At 35.5% G+C, this 12393-nt stretch overlaps 1 protein-coding gene across 2 annotated transcripts in view; it reads left to right on the forward strand.

Annotated features, from left to right (window-relative positions):
- The window catches only part of BLTP1 (bridge-like lipid transfer protein family member 1), a 210715-nt gene that overhangs the window by 26681 nt on the left and 171641 nt on the right, over positions 1-12393 (forward strand). For both annotated transcript variants that reach the window (XM_033419363.2, XM_033419364.2), the window contains exons 5-6: positions 496-574; positions 1744-1808. In XM_033419363.2, the coding sequence (XP_033275254.1) occupies positions 496-574; positions 1744-1808 (144 nt within the window). The remainder of the gene's footprint in view (positions 1-495; positions 575-1743; positions 1809-12393) is intronic.

The following is a 12393-nucleotide window of genomic DNA, read 5'->3' on the forward strand; positions in this document are numbered from 1 at the left end:
CTTCATTTAGTTGTTTTTCTGGGGTTTTATCTTGTTCCTTCATCTGGTATATAGCCCTCTGCCTTTTCATCTTGTCTGTGTTTCTGTGAATGTGGATTTTGTTCCACAGGCTTCAGGATTGTAGTTCTTCTTGTTTCTCCTGTCTGCCCCCTGCACTGCTTTGGGTTTATTTAATGGCTATGCCTAGTTAAGGGACTTATCCATAGGAAGTAGCTGTTTAAACTAGTGTTCTCAAAAAATAAAATAAAATAAAATAATGTTCTCATATAGTTATTTAGTAGCTCAGTTCATAGTGATGATATGTGTGGCACTTTTTATTATATTTGAGGGAAAAATGTTAGAAGGTTAGTAAGGCTTTAAGGATATCAGAAAGGGAGTAGGGAGAGAACATTTAATTATTGAGTAAATTGAATGCTAGGAGCATTTAAAGCTTTAAGGGCTCTACTGTCTTTCAAAACAATTACATTAATTGCTGTTGTTTTTTTCCTACAACAGGCTCCTTTTCTTTCTCTGTTCTTTCTGGAAAAGTCATGGTTCGTGAAATCTATTACATTACAGAAGACATGTCTATTAGGTAAGAATAAATAAATAAATAAATGTGGGCCCATCTTAAACAAATTTGAAATATTTCAAAATTTTTTTTGATTATGATACTGTATTGAATATGACTGCTTTTTATATGAGAAATGTTGGCCTTTTCAAATAAAATCATAAATCAAAAATCATTTTCTTCAGTGACTCATACTTGGTGAATTGATTTTTTTAAATGTTTCTATCAGTGGACTAATTTAGCTAAGGTTTAAGCTGGCAAAATATTATTGAATAGCAGCTTATGGAAATGAATAATCTTATATCATCTGTAGTTTTAAATATTGAGCCATTAGATTACCTGACCATTTTTGTTGTAGAATTCATTGTGGTCATTTGTTATGTAAGCAAGGATCAGAGACGTTGATAACTCTCATCCATTAGTTCCTTAGTATAGATAGTAAGTTTTTAGAATTTTTTAGCGCTTACTAGCATTTCTAATTTTACCTTAAGGTGGAAATGAAATCTGAATATAATAAGAAATGATAGTTCATATGTTTGATATATTCCGTCTTCTGTAAGCCTTGAAAGAAAATCTTACTCTTATTTCTGTGATTTGCTTAAAATTTGTTACTTAGATAAAACTTGAAGATATGGAATTAGTTGAGAGGTGCTAGGGTTTGGCAGCCCTCATACCTCACTTATAACAGAGAGGTAACTTCTTTGTGAGTCTAAAATTATTTCCAAGTTAAAAGTAAAAAGGAAAAGTTAGGCTATAATTCCATGCTTCTGGGATATGAAGTGTTGTATCATTGTAGAAATGAAAGAAAATCTTTAAAAGTTTTCCCTTAGTGTGCTAATATCCCCCTTTGAAGATTTGGCTTTTAGTTTATATAATTTTAACTCCTTTTTTAAATTTTAAAAATTTTAAATTTAAATTTATAAAAGAAAAAGTTTTTTCTGTTAACACTTTATTTTCCTGTTAAATGTAATGTGGTATTACAGTTTACCTAAATAGAAGAATCTAAGAGCTTTGCAAATCTTCTTTTCCTTTCTTAACTGGAAGATTATGAAACATCTTGGTATGCTAGTGTCCTGTTGAAAATTTTGTGTATTTCCTTATTATCAATTGCCTGCATTTTATAATAACTAATTAAGAAATGAGTTAAGGAAATTGTTACTTAAGCTTTCATTTCTGTAATTTATCTTGCTTAGAATTCAAGATGGATTTATAATTTTTCGGTGGTGGAAAATGTATAACCCAAAGCAGAAGCAACATGGTGAGCTTTCATTTTTTCATGTGTTTGAAATCTTCAGTCATATAATCAGAATTTTCATTTGTAGATGTTGGAATGTCTCACATTTTGTAATAGTTAAAAATATTTTTAAAAGCTTTGGAGTTTACAGAACTGATTTTAATACCCCTTGGCTGGAAATCCTTCAGCAGCTTTCCTCTTGCATGGTTAAATGTAGTTTCTTTAGCCTATTATTTACTTAGGGTTATTCTCAGTATGACCCTTACCCACATTTCCACCCTTACCTCCTATTACATCTATGGACTTAATCCCATACTGTGGTTAGAGTGGCCTTCCTAGCACTCTTTAATCATTCTACTAAGACACTTCTCTTACTTTTCAGCTTCTTTGACTTTATTTATACTTTTACGTGACATTGTGACTAATTCTCATTTATCTACTATGGTAAGGATGAGCAGAAAAGAGGAATTGCAGACTTTGACTCTCTTCTGGTTCTGCTTTTTATCATCAGAATTTTCTCTCAGAATATTGTCCTCAAATCTTCATTTCACAACTGTAGGTGTTCCTGTCTGTGAATGTACCCTTCCTTCTCTACATTAACCACACCAGTGGCCTCAAGGAGAGTACACCTTGTCTTTACTTTCTAGAATATTGATTCTCAAACATTTTTGATCTCAGGAACCTATTACATTGTTCTAAATTATTGAGGATTCCAAAGAGCTTTTATTCATGTAAGTTATGTCTATTTATATTTACTGCATTCAAAATTAAGCCTGATCATTATAGAAACGTTTTTATTTCATTAAAAATACCTATCATAAATCCATTACATATTAAAATAAATAACAAATTTAATGAAGAATAACTTTTCCAAAGCAAAAAAATTAGTGAAAAGAGTGACACTGTTTTATATTTTGCAAATATTTGAAATATCCTAATGGAAGATAATTGAATTCTCACCTCTGCTTTTATATTCAGTCTGTTGTACCATATACTTCATGTAGCCTTTAAAAAACTCCACTGTCCACTCATGGGAGAATGAGAAAAAGTCAAACATCTTAGTATAATACTATCAAAATAATTCTGACTTTGTGGTCCTCCGAAAAGGGTTTCAGTATCTCTCCAGAGGTCCCGGACCATACTTTGATAACTACAGAGATTTTAAGTGGGACCTGGGAGTGTAAGGTCAAAAGAGGATGAAACCCCTCCACCTTTTCTTAGCGATGAAGACCTCTGTTTCTGGCACCCCATTGAGATTCTGAAATGGTGGTTGGTTCTGTATAACTTTGGAATTTTGCAATTAAATGTTGGGTTTTGTGTGTGTGTGTGTGTGTGTGTGTGTGTGTGAGCTCACCTAGGAATCTCACCATCGTATATAACTTGTTTGTATAGGAAAATAGGTTTAAAGTTCCAAAAGTTTTAAAACTTATCAAAACTTTGAGCTATCCTAAATTACTTTTAGATTTTGCTATTGTTTCACCATTGTTTAGTCTTTTTTTAAACTGTCATTTCCTTGCTCCCACGTATCTTTTGCCCCTCCTATATAATACGTAATAATGTACTCTACCTTGAAAAGGTTGGCATTAGTTGGTTACAATTTGACATCTGAAGAGGTAATGAAATCAGAATGATTAGAAGAAATAATGGCAAATTTCATGTCTGGAAAAAGTTTTCTAAAAATTAGAGTTGTACATTAGATAATTTTGAACAGAGGCTGAGTGACTTCATATGATAAAAGTATTCTGTGGGACTTTGGAATAGGATTTTTACAATCTTTCATCTGTGATTAAGAATGGCTGGCTGTATGTTATTACCAGTCTTCAGTCTGTGATTTTAGAATATCAGTTGTTAAACCAACCTTTTTACCTCTTTTCTTAGCATTTACTAGAAGCATTCTCACAGGAAAAAAAAAGTGTTCTTTAGATATTATGTTAGTGCATTGGGAATCTTTTAAGTTTTGACTTTTTATGAAATCTGAATAAATTCAAAATTTTGAGTCACTTTGCTACACTGTTAACCATGTTAAATGTTGTGGAGAGAATTTTCTTGCTTTTTTTTTTTTTAATTTTTAAGTCTTAAAGGTGGCAGTTAAGTAAAGATATCTTACACTTTAGAGATGGTTAAAGCTCATTCCTGAGAGCCAAGTTTTTTTGAGCTCAGTCCCAGCTTCTAACACATTTACTTAACTTTGTGCAGGCCCAGTAGTTCTGCCTCTGATTTAGTTTGAAAAGTCCATCTGATTTGTTCCTTAGAGATAGATTACTTTAGGAGAATATTTTTCCTCAGCACATCATGCTTCTTTTAATCTTGTAGTCTGTTAGGTGACTTGCTGTTTTGACTTAATCTTTTTTTTTTTCTCTTTACATGTTTAGTTAACATAAGCTTTGTTGTTAACAAGGTTACAATGGAGCTGAAACAAAAATTCTCTTCATTTATATAGCTTGTTTGTGATTAAAAAAACTATTTGTATATTTATATTAGGAATTTTATTCCGAATTTTTTTTTTTTTTTAGTGTTTTAAAATGTTCATGTGAACTGGTAAAGCTGTAGGGGGTGGTGGGGTGAGGAAGCCCATTCGGCCTTAGGGCACCTCCACCCCATGCTTTTTACCCCAGGATTCCAAGGAACACAGTTAGGAAACAACCAATTTTTCTCAAAATCTGTTACCAATTTGGAAACAATTAATGTTCTCAAAACCCCTCATTTGGCAGATGGAAAATCAGAAACTACTGTGATTATAGCTGGTAAAATTGGGACAAAAACCCAGGTCTGCTAACTTCCAGTCTAGTGCTTCTTATATTTATAAGACAACCTTGTCAAATGTGGCCTAAGAAGGTTCCTTAGAGGTTCTTATGGATAAACACTGATCACAGCTTATGGGGAGGAATGAAGACATTTGCAGTATCCAGAGGCAAATGCACGACTTAAACTAAGCCTACTGCGATTGCCCATTTCAGAATTTTCTTTGACACAGGGAATACCATCCTAAATTGTTTATAGTCTTTTTTTTTTTTTTGAAGAAAATAATTCATTTTATCATGAAATGTAACATCTTAAAGTGGATTGCTATTCACCAAAACACATGGATGAGGGTCAAGAGTAACTGACCCAAGTTCTTTAGGAAAGAGGTAACTTTTGATAAAAATCTTTACCTAATTGAACAGATTTTTATTTTGAATTCACTTTACTGATCATTGTGTTAAGTTGGAGTGGGGGATAAAAAAAAGAGGTGCTATCCACATCCACTTGAGGGAATACATGCATACAAACAATTGTAATTAAAGAAAAAATGGAGCAATGAGTGTGTGTTAAGGAAAAATACTGAGAACCATCTTCAAAGTTGGTCCATACCAACTTTCGTATGGACCACTTGGTGTGGTCCCAGCTGGTTCATGGTTTGATGATGTTGAAAGTTCTGCCCATTGGTCAAGAAGCAGAATGGTAGATGGAGGGCTGTTGTGAAAGTTCCATCTCTTAGGCAGCATGCTTGATGATGACAGTGAGTAGGACTGTGTCATGCAGAGGCGGAGTGGGTGGGAGGGTAGCTCAGATGGAATAACTGGTTTGACCAATGGCAATAAGGTTGGAAAACGGATGTTTAGGAATTAACAGTTCCATTTGGTGGTAAATATAAGGTAAAGGAATAATAGGGGATAATTTGGAAGCTGTGCTATGGAGGATATTGAACACCTGGCAGCCACTGCTGTGAAGGGTTTTTGTGCAGGGGAGTGATATGAACTTAGCTCATTTCAAAGAATATAGCAAAATGTAATCATTACTTGAGATGCATAACCCAAGACTAATATAATAGCTCAAATATTAGCCCTTCTTTGACTGGCTCTCCCCTGTCATTTCTTTGTGTCTTGAATTCTTTTTGTCACTCTTAATGTTAACATAAATCTGTGTCTCTGCTCTCCCTCTGTAATTGTCCATAATGTAGAACAGAAATATTACCATAATTTTTGGATATTTTATGTTTTTCTTAATATTAAATAATATTTAAATTATTTTTTCCAAATTGTTCTTTCTCATTTTTTTTTATGCCAGCGGTTTGCAGTAGAAAAAAGATCTCACCCCTCCATTTTACAGTGATGTTAAAAGTTGGTAGACTTTATCAGTTATCACTTTTATAATTCTAATTATTTGCTCATAGTTTTACCTACATTTAAAAATTTAAATGTATGTGCTCATGAATAGCACAGCTTTGGTGAATGGTCAAAGAAGTTTCTCTTCATATGCTTTTAAAAGATATTCTTTGTTGTAAAGGATGACGTTCTTAACAATGTGCTCACAGTTACACCCTTCAAAGGTAAAGACACAATGCCAAATAACAGTGCAGGAATAAGCAGTTTGGTCTAAGTACATTATTAGTCTAGCATTTATAAGGGACAGAATTTATCAGTAGAATATAGTGTAGAGGAATGAATAAGCTGCAAAGTAAGCTTTTGATAAAAAGTTGGACAATATTATGGAATATAGGTTAAAATAGTGAGCTCTATTCAGTAGCAAGACCTTACATTCTGGATATTACTTCTTGCTGATTAAGGGAAGATCCATGTGCTTTGACAGTTAACCAAGCAGGAAGTAGAGAGGATTGATAATTCTTGGTGGAAAATTTAGAAGCCTAACTGGGGCATGTGCCTGAGAAGATACATGGCCACTAGCCTTCCAAGGAGATAGGCCCCATTGGTGGGTAGGACCAAGATTTTCATTAGGAAGTTTTAGAGCTGCTCTATTATGAGAAAAGAGGCGTGTTAAGTGCTGACACTACTATGCCATAGAGCTTGGTTGGGATAATTTAAGCCAGGAGCAGATTTAAAGTTGTCACTTGTCCAGTTTAACCCTTTAAAAAAGAGAAAACAGAACACATCTAATTCATTTACCATAGAATTTGTTGTAAAATATGCCCTAGGTCACGAATTAGTGATCTGTTATAGATGGTTGTTGGCTAAAGGCCACTTAATGAGGATATCAGTCAAAAATTTTATTTTTAGGGTATTTAATTTTAAGGGATTCTTTTGGAAAATAAATAGCACGGCCAGTTGCCTCTTAATATGTGGTGATATATCATAGTGTTTAAATTCATACTAGTCTGACAAACTAGGCATGCATCCTTCTTATCCAGAGGAATTCTTGGGCTGTTGAGAAGCGAAAGGATGATGGTAAAGTATGTCCCTTTCTGTTATTTTGTTGCTTAGAAGTTTTAGCCTAATATAATCTAGTACTTTTAAATTTGTAGCATCTAGATCTTGTTTGTTAAATACATAAAGGAAATAAAAATCCCTGAACAATTCTTAAAAGGTCAGCAGACTATTTTGTCTTTGTGCTAAGTATCGATTCTAAGTATTACAAGGCTTTGTCAGCATTTCTGCACTTTAGATTTTTTACTGCAAATAACATGTGTCCCAATTATATAATTAAATAAGTGCCTTTTTCCTGATTTCCCTTTGGAAAACAAGAAGTCTCAATTAGCTGTTTGCTTAGGAGACTTAAGCTGTACTACAACATTCATTTACTTTTTTCCTCCATAAATTAACTGCTTGTTAAGAGCCTTTTATGTCTATACTTCTATCTATTGGGTATTTTATTAAAAAATGAGTTTGGGAAGCCCATTATGTGAATGTTAGATGACAAGGAGTATGAGAAAGAGAAGATTTCTGCCTTCAAGGGTAGAGCAGTGTTAAGGTAGAGAGAAGATTTAAAAGAGCCAGTTGATTATACCTTTCTTAAATTATGTATAAAATAAAGTTTTCCATTTGACTCCCAGTATCATCAGAATGAATGAAACCTAAAAACTGCTTTTAAAATTTCCAGGAAAGATAAATGTCAGTGAGAAATCTAGTGTTACCAGAATTTAACAATTAAATACTACATTTAAGTTTTGACTATTGAGCAGTTTTTTTTTGATAAAATGTAAAGAAATAACTGGACCCGTTTTGTACATTTCTGTTTTCAGAGATTAATAACTTTTTTGTTTTGAAATAGTCATTACATTTATTAATATAATTGATAAGTAATTTTATTTTGTGGTTAAGAACCTATTTAGAGACCTGGATTTTAGTCTGCTTCCTAGTTATATAATCTTGGGCTCTGACTGCTAGGGTTGTTGTGAGGATTAAATGAGATTATATGAGTAAAGTGCCTAGAACAGTTCCTGGAACATAGCAACTGTTTGATAGAGATGAGCTGCTTTTGTTATTATGATGAACATTATGTCATATTATGAAATGAAAAATTATTTAAAAAGAAGAGAATTCAGTACAAATCAAAAGTGAATACATAATTTATATGACTAGTAAGGATTTGACCTGCAAAGTCAAGGGAACTAACTAGTATTTATGGTATACAGCAATCCTACAGGTAGGTAGAGGTATTCTCATTTTATAGATGAGAAAAATGAGGCTCAGCATGGTTAAGGAACTTGCCTTAGGTCACAGCATTGGTAAATAATGTTACAGGAATCCAATCTTATATCCTTTCTACTGTTTATTTACTGCCTTTTTCTAATTCCTGGAGAATCTAGTGTAGGATTCCCCAACTTTCTTCTTTCCCCCCCAGAAAAGCTGTATATGTGTGTTGCTGAAATTAGGCCTCTGTACACTGGTGCTGGATTAAATCTCAGAGACAGAGTTTTGGGTGAAGTAGAAAGAAATAGCTTTATTACTTTGCCAGGTAAAGGGGGCCACAACGGGCTAATGTCCTCAAGACTGTGTGTCCCACCCTGGAGCGGGTAGTGAGGAATCTTATAGTGTTCAAGGAGCAAATTGTCATTAGCTTGTGGACATTCTTCTGATTGGTTGGTGGTGAGGTAATGGAGAGTCAGCATCATCAGCCTTCTGGTTCTAATCAGTCTGGGGTCTGCGTGCTTGTGGGCAGCATACAGATAATTTCTTCCACCTGATGGGGGTTTCAGTATCTGCAAAACAGCTCAAAGGACATGGCTCAGAATATTATCCGTAGTCCTTGAGGAATAACTAAAGGTCCTTGGCTTTGTTTAATGACTAAAGTATTATTTTGTCTTGCTTGACTATTTCCCTTTCTTTCTGCATTTTCCACTTCTTTGATTAAACTAATTCTTTGACTAAAGTTTTTCTAGAGACAAAAGGCAGGCAGAGGACATGGGTGGCTCTCTATTCTAAGTTCTCACAGGGTCCTTCTTAGTTACGTGTGTGTGTGGGTATGCATGCATGTACTCACGTGTCTATATGTGAGAGATACATGCCTTTGAAACCTATCTGTCCTTTGGTAGAGTGCTCATCTATCTGTTAGGGCAGGTGTTTATTTATGAGGATGTGCCCTGTTGACCTGGGAAGGTATCCCTGTCTATGTGTGGGGTACCTCTGCATGTGGGCTCTGTATGTACATACTTATCTCTGTGAGGGTGATGCTATGAGTACTGAATATGCTAGTACAGTAGTACTTGTATTCATGCATCTGCATGTATGGCTCTGTGAGAGTATATGTATGTATGTGTTTGTCTTTGTGAGTGGTTCTGTGTTTGAGTGCTTAAATGAGTGCATGCCCCCCTCTGTATATGTGTGCTCACCTCTGTGTATGTGCTTTTTCCTATGTTTCTGTCTCTATGGGTGTGCTCTTGGGCCACCTTTTTGCATCTGTGTTTGTTGGGATAGGGGTTGACAGATGGAGAGGGAATTGCCATATGGAATTTTCCTGGGGATGGCAGAAAGCTGGGATTATTGACAGAAAAGATCCTGGGCAAAGACTCTGAAGAGAATAAGGCCATGTAAGCTTGGAGATCAACCAGGCTTAGAGATCTGATTTACTGTTTAATCACATAGCTTGCTGGCTGGAATATTAGTAATTCAGGTGAAACAAATAGAAGCAATAGAACAAAGAAGTTGAGTGTGAACTCAGCTAAATTTCTCTATTTAAAAATATGAAACCAAAAGCTGCTTTTAAAATGCTTATAGATTCACTATTTCTTCAGTATTTTTCTAAAGTGATTTTTGGAAGGAAAAGAGTGGTCTGGGCATTTTGTTCAATCTTACTTAAAATTTAAAAGCCCATCTATTATTTCTGTTTAAGGATTTAACATATTTATTGAGCCTTCTACATACCAGGCACTGTTTTAGGCACCAGGGATAGAAGAGTGAACACAACAGGAAAAAATCATCTCTAATGGAGTTTACATTCTAGTTGGGGGAGGTGACAATCAATAATAAATAATGCAAAAAAAAAACAGTTGGGAAAATGGGTAGGGATTGTTGAGAGGATCTTGCAGTGTTTTAGTATTAAGTATTTAGTGTTTATCAGTGTTTTCAAAATACTTTCAGAGATTAATACCTTTATCTTTGTACCTTGTTGTCTTTAGTAAGTTAATGTAGCCATATTCTTTCGTTTCGGTTATATTGAAAGAAGAGAATCAGAAGTGCATGTCCAGCAAATTGAAGATCAAATTGAGAATAATCCTGTTTCCATTTTTATACAGTCATCATTTGTTTATTCATCACTGCTGATCCAGTTAGGAGCTAGTCCAGACTCTTGATTTTCCCCATGGCTCCTTCTGTAGCTCATCCACTGGCCTTTATAGTATATTCCTAACGATCAAGGCATTTGTATTCAGGGATCATGATCAAGTGTTCCAAAAGTAAATTTGAAAACAAATGTCTTAAATGAGTTTTGAGGTAAATTTTGATTGAGTTGCTTTATGACCTTGAAGAATTGCATAATGATTAATTCCTACTTGTATAGATCAAAGTGGGAATAGAAAAATAACTACTTTGCATTTATTATGCTTCCACATGTTGGGTTTCCCAAAAGTCTTAGATCTATTTGTTTGAGGATATTTTTGTTTTGCTTAGGAGTATGATTTGTGGTAAGATGCTCTGTTCCTCTTTCATACAGATGAGCCCTACTATGTACTAAGAATTGTTCTAGGCACCAGAGATACGATAGTGAATAAAACAAGTTTTTTCTCTTAAACAGCTTGCTTCATTCTGAATCCTTGCTTGGGAAGGATTCAGATAATTAGCGAGTAAATATATGTAGCATTGAGGAGTGAGTGAGGAAAATATGGCATTGAGGAGAGTCAGAGTAGGGTCAGTAGAGAAGAGAGTGCTGTTTTGCAGGGAGGGTGCTGTGTACATAAGGAAGTCGGGAGAGGCTTCAGTGATAGGGGATGGTTAAACAGAAACATGAAGCAAGTTAAGGAAATGAGTTATTGTGACTATCTGGGGGAAGGACATTTCCTGGTTGTTCAGGTTCTGGTTTATAACCAAAATGGAGGCCAGTTTATTGGAGGGAGGACTGGAAGGGGAGAAGAGTGCAGATCCTATAAGATTTTATAAGTCACTTTTAAAGGAACTTGGTATCAATGAGAGAGGAAACCATCAGAAAATTAGGGAACAGGAGAGTGACATGATTTTAGTTAGGGTTTTTTTTTTTTTTTTTTCTTTTTTTCGGTACGCGGGCCTCCCACTGTTGTGGCCTCTCCCATCGTGGAGTACAGGCTCCAGACGCACAGGCTCAGCGGCCATGGCTCACGGGCCCAGCCGCTCCGCGGCATGTGGATCCTCCCAGACCAGGGCACGAACCTGTGTCCCCTGCATCGGCAGGCGGACTCTCAACCACTTCGCCACCAGGGAAGCCCTAGTTAGGGTTTTTGAAAGATCTGGCCACTGTGTAAAGCACAGGCATAAGGGAAATAAGGGCAGAAGCAGGGAGAGTAGTTATGAGGCTATTGTGTTAAAACAGGTGCAGGTTGATGGGCACTTGGGCCAGAGTGGTGAGGAGTGGTTTCTGGATATATGTTGAAAGAAAAGCTGACAAGATTTGCTGATAATATCTGGGACAAGAAAGAAAGAGAGCAGTCAAATTTTTTGGCCTGAGCAATTGAAAAGATTGACTTGCTGTTGATAAGGTGGGGAATATTGTGGAGTAGGTTTGGGTGGGAAAATCGAGTGTTTGGTTGGGTATGTCAAGTGCGTGATGCCTGTTAGACATCAAATTGGAGATATTTGAGTAGGCTGCTGGATATTTGACCCTGACATTTTGAGAAGAGGTCATGATTGATTACTGTAGAAAGGTTTAAAACCTAATGAGTGATAAAGTTTGATTTACTTATTTAAAAATGATAATGAGGGCTTCCCTGGTGGCACAGTGGTTGAGAGTCCACCTGCCGATGCAGGGGACGCGGGTTCGTGCCCGGTCCAGGAAGATCCCACATGCCACGAAGTGGCTGGGCCCGTGAGCCATGGCCGCTGAGCCTGCACGTCCGGAGCCTGTGCTCCGCAACGGGAGAGGCCACAACAGTGAGAGGCCTGCATACCGCAAAAAAAAAAAAAAAAATGATAATGATATTTATAACTATTAAATCTTAGAATACTTCGTATGTATTTTAAAAAAGTGTGTTTCTTATTTTTATTTTAATTTTAAGAATTTGACCTACAGCAAGAAAAAGGGGAACACACTTTATGTAATATCTTAGGGATCGTCTTAGCTTTTAGCCATTTGATAAGTTTGAAGAAATAGGAGAGAGAACATAGGTCAAGAGCTGTCTAAAAAATATAAGAAAAGTTACAACTCTTAAGCATTAGTTTTTTGAAGGATTGTGTTTATCTTTTTTTCCTCTCTTGTCTCAGGAAGTAAT

Source organism: Orcinus orca, chromosome 4 (genome assembly GCF_937001465.1).
Source record: "Orcinus orca chromosome 4, mOrcOrc1.1, whole genome shotgun sequence".
In the NCBI taxonomy this organism is placed as follows: Eukaryota; Metazoa; Chordata; class Mammalia; order Artiodactyla; family Delphinidae; genus Orcinus; species Orcinus orca.